At 42.8% G+C, this 13,041-nt stretch overlaps 1 protein-coding gene across 1 annotated transcript in view; it reads left to right on the top strand.

Annotated features, from left to right (window-relative positions):
• Positions 1 to 13,041, top strand: part of LOC139698602 (homeobox protein vnd-like) — a 178,563-nt gene that overhangs the window by 89,195 nt on the left and 76,327 nt on the right. Inside the window, exon 3 of the mRNA XM_071597445.1 lies at positions 595 to 758. Within this exon, the coding sequence (XP_071453546.1) occupies positions 595 to 758 (164 nt within the window). The remainder of the gene's footprint in view (positions 1 to 594; positions 759 to 13,041) is intronic.

Genomic DNA, 13,041 nt, shown 5'->3' with positions numbered 1-13,041 from the left:
GGAAAATGTTTTAACTTAAAAGCAGGAAACTATTTGATATATTAGTCTTACAGTTGATTGTATTAAATTCAAGGAAAATTATCACTAATTCACGAGGGACTGAAAAACATTTGCGGTACGTGAAAAAACCTTCCTAAAATATTAATACTCAATAAAAATCAGTAATAATAATTATCTGAGGAAATCAGTTATAATAAACTTTATGATTTTAAATAGTATCGCGAGCGTAAATACGATAATTTTTATGACTGCGTGAAAAATGAGAATTTACTTTGCTCAAAACAAGCACTAATAAGGTCAATAGCCACTCGAAGCACGGCACCTCCCAATCCGTAGTTCTACCAACGTAGTTCCCGAAAAGGAGAGGTCTGTTTTGAGGAATTAAGTCTTGGTCACTACTCAACCGTTTTATCACTGCAATTCTCATATTGGACATAGTTTTTGATGACTATACAAACCATTTAAATTTCTCCTTTCAATTTAAAAAAATACACAAATCAAATTTATGTATATTTTGCATGTGGTGCTAAGACATTCCGCACTCACATTCTCGCATTTTAAATATCTCACGTTTTCTCTTCTTTCCCGTTGCAGTATCTCGCCTCATGGGGTCGTCAGCGGCGGCGACGGCGGGGATGAACATGAACATGTCCAACATGACGGGTCTTTCAACGTGCGGCGTGACGGGCGAGACTAAGCCGATGCAGTTCCCTTTGGCGCAGCGGCGGAAAAGGAGGGTGCTCTTCACGCAAGCCCAGGTGAGCACAGGGTCTCGTGGACCCCTACGACGGCCGCTCGCTCTCCCTCGCCGATGGGGAAGAGGGGGCGAGGGAGTTGGCGCGTTGTAATCGAACGATTGTCCTTCAAAGGATCTAGTGACCAAGGTCATTTCTCAGCTCAAATTACAAGTATCTTCAAAACGCCAATTACTAACACTGGGCTTCATTACTTGGAGCCGCACCGCGGAGGAACACGCACCTTGGCCCGCCACGCATTGTGTGGGACTTTCGCGGAACATGTGCTTGTAATACTTATTTGCCCGGACGGGATTACGGGCGTGTCCGTGACTGAGCGATGGATTCGGAAACGCTTAAGAAGCACTTCGATGGAAAATTATGGTTGTTAATTCTGACTTCGTTTTTCATTCAAACTAGAGTAAAAATTAACGGAGTGGTTTTTTTCATTTTTACTGATTTGCGAGCTAATGAATAATAAAAAAACCAATGCACATGACGCACTGTGAGATACTCAGCTTAGTATGCATTATCACGCCATCCCGTGGTTTATTGGCAAGTTCATAAAAATTGCAAATTCAGCTGATATTTGTACTGATCATATTGCCCCTCGCCCACCCATTCCTCTCATTTCCCCATGATTAAGCGTTTTGGTGCTTCCAGATGACTGTGGTGTTTGGTGTGGTGCTTTCATTTGGGAGCGGGGTAAGTATTGCGTCACGAAGGATGAATGCAATAACAGCCTAACCAATCAGCCTTTCGTGATCATACCTCGTGATTCCTCAACTGTGCCCTACGTTTAACGATGGTCCAAAAATATTTCCACAGTTGCACTAATTTGATCAACTCATCTCCCTCACCCTCTTACGTCTAATAATATCGAGATGGTTATTGAATAAATGATAATTTGTGATTTTCCACGCAATTTGAATATATTTCCGAGCGCAGTTTCCAAGTACGAACGAGACAAATTCGGAAAATGGGCGTGGACAATCTTATACAATATTACTAATATTAGGAGAGACTACTGGCAATTATTCTCAAATATTGTCATGAAAATGACATTGTATGATGGAACCGCGGTCGAGAGTTAATTGAAATTCCATTCTATAAATACTTATTCACGTTTGCATATTGTACATGAATTTACTCAAGGTTAAGCCGGATGTTATAGTCGATATGGTCGTCGCGGTCCCGACAATCTCTTCCCTTCCGTCCCACCTCTCGTCCAGCGCGTGGTGAAGTGTTAAACAAACGTCGACTCGCCTGCGCCCTAGACGTTCGAAAGAGGGAAGATTGAAAAAAGAAACGGGGAAATCAGTCGCAGACGGAGTCGGGTGCGATGCACGGCGCGTTCGCTCACGCGGCCGCGAGCCAATCAATACGCGCGCGGGGCGTACTTGGGAGCAAGCGTCGGGGCAATTAAGAGGAGCGGGGAGCTTCGAAACCCCGTCAATCCCCACCTCGATTCCGATCGCCGGCTGGCCTCATCCCTCCAACCACACCGTACCACAACCGCCACCGCCGCGGGAGGACAGGAATCATGAACACGTGACGGGGGTGCCGGTCGGAATGCACATAATGTCCACGCACGGACCCCTCCTTCCTCGGCGGAGCACCACCCCGATCGAATCAACGTCGCGCTCGGCCCCCTGGCACGGGGATGGTGGTGCCCGCACCCCTTCCCATTGAGCACCCCGGCGTCACCAGTCACCAGGCGGGTGGACGGTCGGGAGCGCCGGGGTTCCTTGTCTCGTCGGTGGGGGCTCGACGGCATTTGCATCCTGGGGGGGAGGCTGTCAGGGCGGGAGAGGGAAAAGGGAGCGGGGTGGACGTGGGTCGCGGTTCCCTCGGCGACGGCCGTGCCTTAGCACAAAGCCATTCGAATCGGTGCAATCGAGAATGGTTGAGTGCCGAATATGACAAGCAGGGCGAAGAGGAGAGTATTTTGCAGTAAATAAATTAGTTAACTTTGTGAGAAAATATCTTGTATGTATATTGGCATGTTAGGAATTTTGTTATCCATCACAGAAATAATTTTTTACTTAAAAAAATACGTATATACGCCTCCTAAGAATACATTTTTAGAAAAATAGAGACCTTAAATTATCCATAATTACGAAATATGAGAGCTACTTTGTATCGAAATGAAATGAAATTATTGACTTTGTAATTCCAAACATTTTACTTCACAGATGGAATTAAGAAGTCAATCATGTCATTTAATCTCAATATGTTATGAAAATTCCATCAAGTTACGCTGGAGACAAAAAATCTATTATATACGTACGTCTCTTAAGAATACAGTTTTGGGAATGCATAAGCCATGCATTATTTAGAAATCCAGAAGGTGAATTCTTTAAATTGTGTGTACATCTTCATGGTACTACATAATTAAATCAAAATAGTTTAACTCACGGATTGACAAAATCATTGAAAGGAATGCGTGTATTTTCAACTTCACTCAATCGGACGAATTGGGTTAATCGGCTAAATATTTTAATCATATAAAACAATGCCAATTAGGATATTGAAATTCAAGTTTTCATGTGTGCTCATCTGTAAAAATGTCTTCGCTTTGGTTTGCCTGCCAGCACAACTGCCTTAAAAAACGAAAAGAAATGCGAATTAAGTGCAGAAAGTAATTTAAGAAACATACTGAATTTCTTAGTTTTTTTTCCGCAAATGAATCCAGGAATTTTTTTAAAAATTACTAAGCGTATAAATTGGTTAAACATTAAAACTGATTTTAAAAAAATCATTAAAATATGTGTTCACTTACAAGGATCTGAAAGACTAATTTTGAAATAGCAACACGCAGACGAAGCAGTATTAACAGGAAAAAGTATCAGGCGGGCATTTGTTTTTACATTAATGTTTTTTTTACCATAATATTTTTTAAATGCAGTTCGATTTACAAAATGGGTATTATTAAAAATATATATTTTTAGTTCCGATGATGAGCGCCATTAAAAAAAGTTGATTAACGGAAATTAGATGTTGGCACAAGAAACTACAGTTTAATATCAATATGCCACGGATATATTTTTATTTATTTAATTAATATGGAAGGGAAACTCTATAGATTTTAAAATGGGGAAATTAAATGAGGAAATCATGATGTATTTTTGTGGTTCAATGTGGATTTGGCCATATTCATTCTGGCCCTTTGTTTCTGTCGAGGAAATATGGATTCAATTTTAATATCAGCAATCAAAAGTTTTAAAAATTTTATTGAAACAATTTTTGAGCTCTACTCGTTCATTCAAACATTGTAGAATCACGGGTGCCCCTCTGGAGGGGGGGGATTTATCTATTTACTTGAATCCGTCAATGTTCCAATTTCTTCAAAAATTTATATCTGCTTCCAATGAGTAAACCATTAATTATTTAGAGCGCATAAAACGGTCTGTAAAGAACCTAATGCAGCCAGCACTGCTCGGTGAAACCATAGTGATATACGCTTAATTATCCTTCAGAACGATAGAGTATACGAGATCATCTAATGAACGATGAGTAATTGTGTCGTGGTGATTTTCAAATTCAGATGGAGATTAAATTGGAGAGATAAGGTACGGTGAAGACGGATTATGGATGTTATTTGTTGAGGAGAGAGGGAAAAAAGGCCAGAAACATTTTTGAAAAATGATAAATTTTGTTGGTGTGGATATTCAGAGTTGAGTTGATTCAGAGTTGATGAAAACAAAGTTGGCAGGAATATTTAACCAGAAAAAATTTAAAGAAATATTGGAATGAGACACGCTAGAGAGACAATATCTCTTATTGAATAGAAAATGTAAACGTGAACAATAAACGCAGAAGTAGGCCACTAAGTAGGCGATTTAAGCAGGTAGTTACAAATATAGCAATCCTAGGATTTAGCATGAGTATTTCGATATTCGCCCGAGAAAAGTTTCACGGCTTCGTCCAATCTGTTTAGTATTTTGAATAGACATCAGGCCTTCCTGCGAGAGAACAAGGAACAAGCCCTCACCTCCAGATGAGTTGGCAGTGTTAGACGAAGTAAACCCTCGCCTAACGAACCGGGATGATTACTGTGGTCTATAAAACTCTTCTATGAATTTTCGAAGAGAAGGAATTCATGAATGAATCATCCATTATAATGAATCATAAAACAATAATTTTCAGGCTTAATTTAATGTGCTGGCAAACATCTTTTTAGCACCAAGTATTTTCATCAAAACTTGGTATACCTAGACGGGAGAGGTAAAAAGTTGTGACATTGTTGTTGTGTTGCTACATGGATTTATGGCTTGGATACGTTGTCATCCATTCAAGTACCGCGTGCGACGGTTCGATATTCAATTTTTCGACGCTGAAATTACATCACATCGGCCGAAAAAGTCGACGTGCGAGCGTGCGACGGCGGCGTGCGATTCGAGAATATTAGTTCAAGAGAGATAGAGAGAGAGAGAGACAGTGGTGAGGATGGCGTGGGGGTTTGGTAGTGGAGAAAGAAGGCGCGGGGCGAATCCCGGTGTGGTTCGTCTGCGTTCCAAGACGATGGCGGGCCGACCGCCGTGGAAGACGGCGAGGGAAACCGTGGGTGATGCGAGAGATGGCCTCAGAGGAGAGAGAGACCCCGAGGAAAACCCCCGACCACATTATGGGACGGGAAGGAGAGGGGGAAAACTGGGAAAGACGACCACGAGCTAGCAGCGATACGGGCAGAGGGGGTTGGAGGGAGATAGGTGGAGGGAGGGAGCTGAGGGAGGGAGGAAGGGTCCGTGAATGGAAGGTCCGGAGGTGGAGGGAGAGTGTTCCAGGGATGGTGGCAGGGGGTGTATTCGGAGACTGGGGATGGGGGAGTGCGAGATCATGGCACGGCACAGGACGGACCAATGGGGCGGGAGCAGCCTCCAGTCATGGAATGAATGGATCTTAATGACAATTCGCCTGATGAGGTGGAGTCCGGACAGAGGAAGTGGGTGGACGGTTTCGGGTAGGGGCAGGGGTGGGGCGAGGGGTGGTTATAGTACCGGCACAAGAGGGGGATGATGCGGGGGGAGGAGAGCGGATGGTTCGTCCTCCCTTCCTCGACGCCGGGCTGAGAGGAAGGGAAAGGCTGCTGGGTGGGCGAGTGGGGAGGACTAGGGGGATGGGGTTGCGTGTGTGAGGGATATTCGGATGCAACTGCCGGGTGATTGAGGGGGATTGTCGAGGATTGCACGGAGAGGGTGGAGACTCGGGAAGAAGTCGCAAATAAGGAAGGCGCCCGTCGCGTGAGACTCCAGCCTGCCTGAGCTGATGGGGCGAGCGATGATCATTTCTCAGCCCTCGTGTCTTGGACATCTTCGAAGTGGTTCTCTCCGTCCCTTCCCCCTTCCCATGAGATTCCTTGCTGGTGTACCCCACCCCCCTGTCGTTATCCGCAAACGCCCCTGTTACCCCTCGCCCACTCGCCAACCCCGCGACCACCCCCGCCCACGCTTTGCTGATCGTCCGCCTCGGAGAGCGACTCCCACGCCGATGTTCAAGGCAACGAAGGGCGGAGGTTCCCTCGCCATCATATCCGTCTGGAAGACGTGCTTGCGTGGCCCGAGAAGATGGCCGACGCTAGGCGGGGAGGTATTACATGTAGTGCAATTCCTGCGATCGGTAGTGCGAGGTTTTTTATTTGTAAGTAATGAATGTAGCGGGAGAGCGGCTGCTAGTCACCCCTGGCATTGTATGGTCGACTCAGAGCTGAAAGGATTTGAATGATTGCGAGAGATGGATAAGACGAAGGGGAAAGATAGAAACAAGCAAACGTCGGACTCAGCCCATTACTCTTCAAATCTCTCTTCACAAATACAATGTGGCACGTTCTAATTTTTCAAACAGTATTTCGTCTAAGCGGAATTTTTGCGTCGCCTTATGACACGACGCACAGCTAAGGGAAAACAGTATCCGGAAGTGTGAAATGGGCAATTGCAATCGGACTTAACTTAGCTGTTGGGAAGTCACGCATATTTCCCTCACGTCTTTTTTTAAATGCATAATTTATTTATTTATTCAGCATTAGTTCGAAAACAGCACATTTTGGCCTTTACATCGGACTATTAACAATGGTCACATTTACAAACACCCAAGCCCTAGGTGAAGGAAAACCCACCCAGGCGGGAATCGAACCCGCGACCCTTGGATTGGCAGAAGAGGACGTTACCCCGCCACCACCGGGGTCGGAATTTGTAGCTTCGACTGAATAAATAAAACTGCACCAACTGCTATCGGCAAATGTGTTCATTTGTCTGCCGTATTACCACAGTTAATTGAACAGCTCCGTGATTCAATATATTGGTTTAAAGGTTTTCACTCCTTAATATTAGATTTTCATGCATAGCAATGAACCCAGTTTCGCCATTAAAAGTACCAGCGAGAGAGGAACAGAATTTTATGTAGTTCCTACCATTGCAAATAAAATGAATTTATGATTCTCAATTAACCTTTACCCCTTTGAGGAGGGAATTTGTGCTACCAACAGTATTATCTTATCGAGGACCACGTTGGTACTTCATCCTCTTCCGATCATAATTTTGGTCTTACACAGGGGGAAGTCACACACAATCAACACACTCTTAAAATATGAAAACATAGGTTCCCGGGTTTATGAAAGTATTAGATGAACCCGTCACAAGTACGGAACTATGGTCAAAAGCCGTGATCTATATAAGCTATTCATAAAATTATAAATAGAATTAGTGATGAGCATTTCCATTTTTAAAACCCTTTTTCTCTAATAAGGGAATTTATTTTATTCCTTTTTCACGAAGGAAGATAATAGCGTAGGAACTAATCTGACTTTCACCTGATGATGAAGTTTTACTTCGAAACCTGGGTCGTGTGAATAAATCGTTTTCGTGTGGAACTACAAAGTTAGTCCTTTCATTTATTTATAATGAATCGGTTCCATAAAGTTACGCCAGAAACCATTAATCATTGTTTTAAATTGAGTTATTTTTGTAAATTTTAATTGCGCCTTTTGTAAAATTATGGGAAATGGCACGTCGCTTTATGTATTCAGGGCTTAACCGAATGTTAAACCTGCCGTGCGAATCATTGCCTTCGGGTGGAAACTATTTCATATATTTATTACTAAGAATTTTCAGCAAGTGAGCGAGGTTCGTCATAGGTCGAAGACTAAAAACCGCTAGACTTCTATTCCCACTTAACCTGTCATTAAAAAAATGCTGTGACACCCTATATTACAATATATCACTCTCCAACTCCACATATTTTACGCCTCCTTTGGTTCCGTCCAATGTGCCTATTCTTTTCCTGACTTTGCAGCACTTAACCAACCTTCTCCCTCCTATTTATCTCGGGCTTCAGTAGTTTATTGCCACTCAATATGTCCTGCATTCACTTTTCCGTCATTCATTCAATTTATACCAATAATCCTTCCTCCTACGACACCACGCCTATTAAAATCTCCGTTTGTTTTTTTCACGTCCATTTCACTTTTGAAATCGTCTTCCACACCAAAATATCAAAAACCTCGAAACTTAGGCTTATTCTATTTCCTCGAAGACTAAACTACCAAGACGTAAAACACTACGCTTCACACATTAGAGTTTTCACATGTTATCATGAAGAATAGTCCACCGGCCAAGATAGGTTTTCGACGATTCTTCCAACTAACGCATTAAAACGAAGGGGCGAGGGAATGAGAAGGAGGGACGACACGTGAGAAGAAGAAGTGGTGCGATGGGAAAGAGGGAGGGGACGGGATTTGAATGAGCAGTGTAGGGATTGCGGGGGGGGGGGAGGAGGAGGGGCGGCGGAAGCTTTTGGAGGGGGGGAGGGAAGCGTCGAGTGAAGGGGGAGACCGTGGCGTGGGGCTCGAAGGAAGCCAATTGTGGCCCATGAGGGCGGAACAAGATGTGTGAGCAGGGATTTTTTTGCCTCCATGCGAGCGTTGCACGCGTGTTATGTGCATGGGAACAGGATGGAGGGATAATGAAGGGTGGGAGGGAGGACTTGATAACATTACGCCGGAAGGGGGCGGCGCGGCAGTGGTGCTGGTGGGAGATTGTGTTGTGAGTGTGGATTAGAGAACGGAGGCGGTAGGAGGGGTGACTGGGGAAACTCCCTTGCCTCGAACAGCCCTGGGGGTAAGTACTCCGATCAAAGTAATTCCGACTTCTGACGAAACGATAATCCTTCGCAACAAGTTGAATAAAGCTCGTCATTTTCTGTCAAACGCTATTATTTTACCCTGCGTGTCATCGTTTATCTCGGACCCTAAACAAAACTCCTTCGCTGTATATCAGAAAATAAGTGACTGAATCTTTCAGTGCGACCTGAATGTTTTCCATACAATCCTACAGTTTTTCAATATGAATGGTCCAAACCTCAACGTGGACTTATTGCATTGGCTCTGATAGACGCATGATTCGCAGATGAGTGGTACCGAAGAGATTTTGCACGGCATCAAGCTAAAATATTGCCAAGGGGGTTCTAAACACACAAAAGTAATAACCGAAAACCACAAATTAATTGACAAAAAGAGAATAACGCAATCAAACCACATCAAAATCAAAACCACGGCTGCGCCTATTAAGATAAGAGAGGCAGGGTCTATAATTACCTCAATCATTACTAATATAATAAGTTACATACTGATTAGGAAAAATTCTTCCGCGACGTAACCATTTTTCCAAAGAGGCCAACCAATATATCGTCCGCTAAAAATTGTAAGGATAAAATGAAAAGTGTCGAAACGGCGTTGGACCGGTAGTCATGAAATAAATGGTGTAGCGACAGGTTAACATCAGGGAAAATATTTAGAGCAGATAATTTCAACCTGTATTCAAGAAGCCCATTTCGCGATTGAATGAAAAATTGAATACGAAATGCTTAAAGAGAAATACGAGTACATGCCAGATTTTTTATATTTGAAGACTAATTTTTCCTGGGAACACTGCGCACAGTAACAATAAAACAGCACTGGTCCCGATACCTAATCTAACCCCTTAATAACTTTTTTGATAATACATCCATATCACTAGTTTTTGCGCTTAGTCGTACACATCATTGCTTGGAATTAAGGGCATTAATTTAACAACATATCCATACAATTGTGAAATATGCATGCATCGAAATTAATATTTTAATCCTTGTTATATAGGGAAAGGAGTTGATGCTTGCGTGCATCACAAGTGCCAACCTACGATAGCGTGTTTCGTTTGATGTTTTTTTATGTATTAAACTTTATATAATATTTTAAGGTTATTCATTGCCGTTAAACATCATTCAAATAAGGCCACACCCCTAAACGTGGAGCTGATTGATAAAAAAAACAAATGATCCTGCCTTCAAGAAGATCTCTCCAACTACTCAGGTCTCTGACAACGCGAAGCGTTCCGATTAAAGTAAGGAACGCCGCCAACCAAATTTCTATGCCACATTGCTCTGCCACCTTAGGGTTAAGGGGGAAATACATAAGAGAGAATTATAATCGAACACGACTGGAGGAATTGCGAATATAGATGCTGCTCGAATAATGCGGAGAATTACGAGTAATCTTCATTTTTTATATGACAGTGACATTTATGGTTTTTTAGGGGATAGTGTGCTGAGTCTACTTTCCCACTTCCGCGAAGGAAATGAATAGTTAGTTCAAGGGGTTTCAGTTTTAATAATGCTGCGCCACACCATCCCATTGTTTGATCGAATTTTAACGATATACGAAATATAAGGGAACTGGAGAGAGACATTTCAAATAAAAGGTTTCTTTCACATTTACACTAAACGATAATAACATTTTAATAATATTTCAAATAATCCTGATTTTCTTACTTTCTTTATCATCACTTCACGAAAATTACTAGTACTTCGATATGAAGAAAACTATTTACTCATGTCCACGGTTCGAAATATAAATACAGTTTATGAATTATTCGTTTTTAAATTTTAATATTAATGGACAAGATATGGAATTAAATCAATAATAAATATACTCCTATCCACATGTATTAATGTATAATAACAATAGTTTTTAATAAGCAATAAAATATGATTCTTGCACATCTCCAAATCAACAGTGTAAATCTTTCAGAGCCAAGAAAAGCCTTTCCTGGATTTGCATCTGGATTCCAGTTCCTTGAGAGTTACATCACGTTCATTAAAAATGAGAAATAAAATAATTGGGCGCATAAATGTTTCCACGAAGAAAGCGAAGCTAGAATTTAATTTAAAGCTGAGAAGATAATATCGCATTCCACCCCCGCGTCCATGTTTCTCGGTTATTTTTACGGGCATGTGGAATAATGGCTTAAGACCTTTTTCTTCGCACTTGTCTTTAGCCGAAAAAATAGTTATTACATGATGAATTACCTAATTTGACGTCAATATTAATATACCCTAGATCCTAGACTATTTTGTGGCCATGGACTATTTGAATCGCCAACATTTAGTCATAATTTGAGCTACTAAAAATCAACTACTATTGACTAATTCCGTTTCTCAGGCAGCCGCTCGCAAGAAGGAAAAAAGGTTCAGTCGGGGACGATTCTAACCTAAGTCGTACGCGGAGCCCAAAAGGATTACACTAGTTTTCATAATGTATCTATTTTCTAAAACTTCATACCTGCGTCTCTTACTATAGTCTCAGAAAACGTACCTCGGCCCCTACTGAGACGGTCGGACCGATGGAAACCAACACAATTACTTAAAAGAAGGATGAAATGTTTCGGCGAAATCCTGACGAAGCATTTGCAATGGGGGAAGGGAGTTCTCATGCATGGGGATCCATTTTTCTCTCTCTCTCTCGCTCAAGCCAGCGCGGGGCGATCTATTTTTTTGGAGATCTGGCGGGGGCAGGGGACCGAGAGGGAAGAGGGAACCCAGTGGAGGAGGTTGGGAGAATGGGCGGAGGAGAAGCGTCTCGGTCGTGGTGCGGGGTTGGGGGTGGGTGGGAGGGTGTGTGTGTGTGTGTGTCTGTGTGTGTGGGAGGTTTCGGGGATGGTCGGTCGGGGAGGGCGAGTGAAAGAGAATGACGCATACTTCCGGTTAAACCGTGGCCTATCACGTTTGGGAGCCCGCGGCCATTTTGAAGCGAGTCGGCCTGCTGGTGCGCTCGGAGAGGCAAGGGGGAGGGAGAGGTGGGAGGGAAAGGCGGGGGGTGGGTGGGTTCGGGTTGGACTCTTTTGTCCCCCTCGCGGCTGGGGAGACAATCAACGGCGCGGCATCGCAGTCATCTGTCTCTCTCTCCCCCCTCCCCTTTCTCTCCTTCTTTCAACCCTCGCCTCCCCAACCGCCGACCACCCACCCGCGCCCCCTCCCCCTCCACTCCATTCTCTTCCGCCTCCCACAGCCCGTTCGCTCCACTCTTCCTGCCTCCGATTTTCCATTTCTTTCTCGGACCGTCTCCTATGATGCGCGATCACCATAGGGAGGCAGTCCATCCCGGAGACGAATTGATTGCTAAGTCCCAATGGGTCAAAGGTGCTGCCGTGCAAAGAAAACTTGTTTAAATCTACTGCAGTGACTCTCCTCAGAGGAAAATGTACCCTCTAAACCTCTATCTACACGTACCCTACCGATCCTCCTGTTTCACCCTTAAACTTAAAGGGGCGCATAAAAAGCTCAAACTACCCTTGAGATCACAATTTAACATCCCAAGTAGTTATGAGAAAGATTTTCTTTTCTGACGACATTACTAAGGGTGTTTAATTTTATCTCCTCCCAGGTTTTTTTCTTTTTGCCTTCTTTCAAATTTCTAATGACGCTAATGAAAAGGGAGCTTTTCAACTTGCTTTAGCATATATTCTTAAGAGATCAAGTAATTCAAATATATTTTCCTCTAAATACGGCTGGCCGTTGTTGCCCACTGCTTGTATTGAGCTGTACGTGATGTCCAGGATAACGTTTGTTTAATTCATTAGTTATTATTTTCTTCTTATTCGCTCCGTCCATCGTATTTTACATAATTGTCGATGCGATATCCAAGGATTTATTTATATTAGCTTATGAAACAATTTTACCCAAGAGAATAATTCAGTTGCGAGTAAAAAGTTTAAAGAAAGGCTTAATCAAATAACGATGAAATGAATGGACCTTAAGAATGGTTATATTAACAATAATAAATTTAGTACCTGGCTGGAGTGAACTTCTTGCGTATTATTAAGTCTCTTGCCTTTTTTTGCTTATATCTTATGCCATTGCCTTCTGCGATTCCAGGTATTCTGGAAAGGACAATAGATCAGAATAACTGCAAAAGACCACGTTAAGGGAAATTGAATTTTTTATCCTAATTGGCTCAGTGTTTTGCCATTTTTGCATTGTTTTTTTTTGTAACTAGCGG

This window comes from Hetaerina americana, unplaced genomic scaffold, assembly GCF_022747635.1.
Source record: "Hetaerina americana unplaced genomic scaffold, ioHetAmer1.1.p SCAF_9, whole genome shotgun sequence".
Lineage (NCBI taxonomy): Eukaryota > Metazoa > Arthropoda > Insecta > Odonata > Calopterygidae > Hetaerina > Hetaerina americana.
This window is presented reverse-complemented; position numbering and strand designations above follow the sequence as displayed.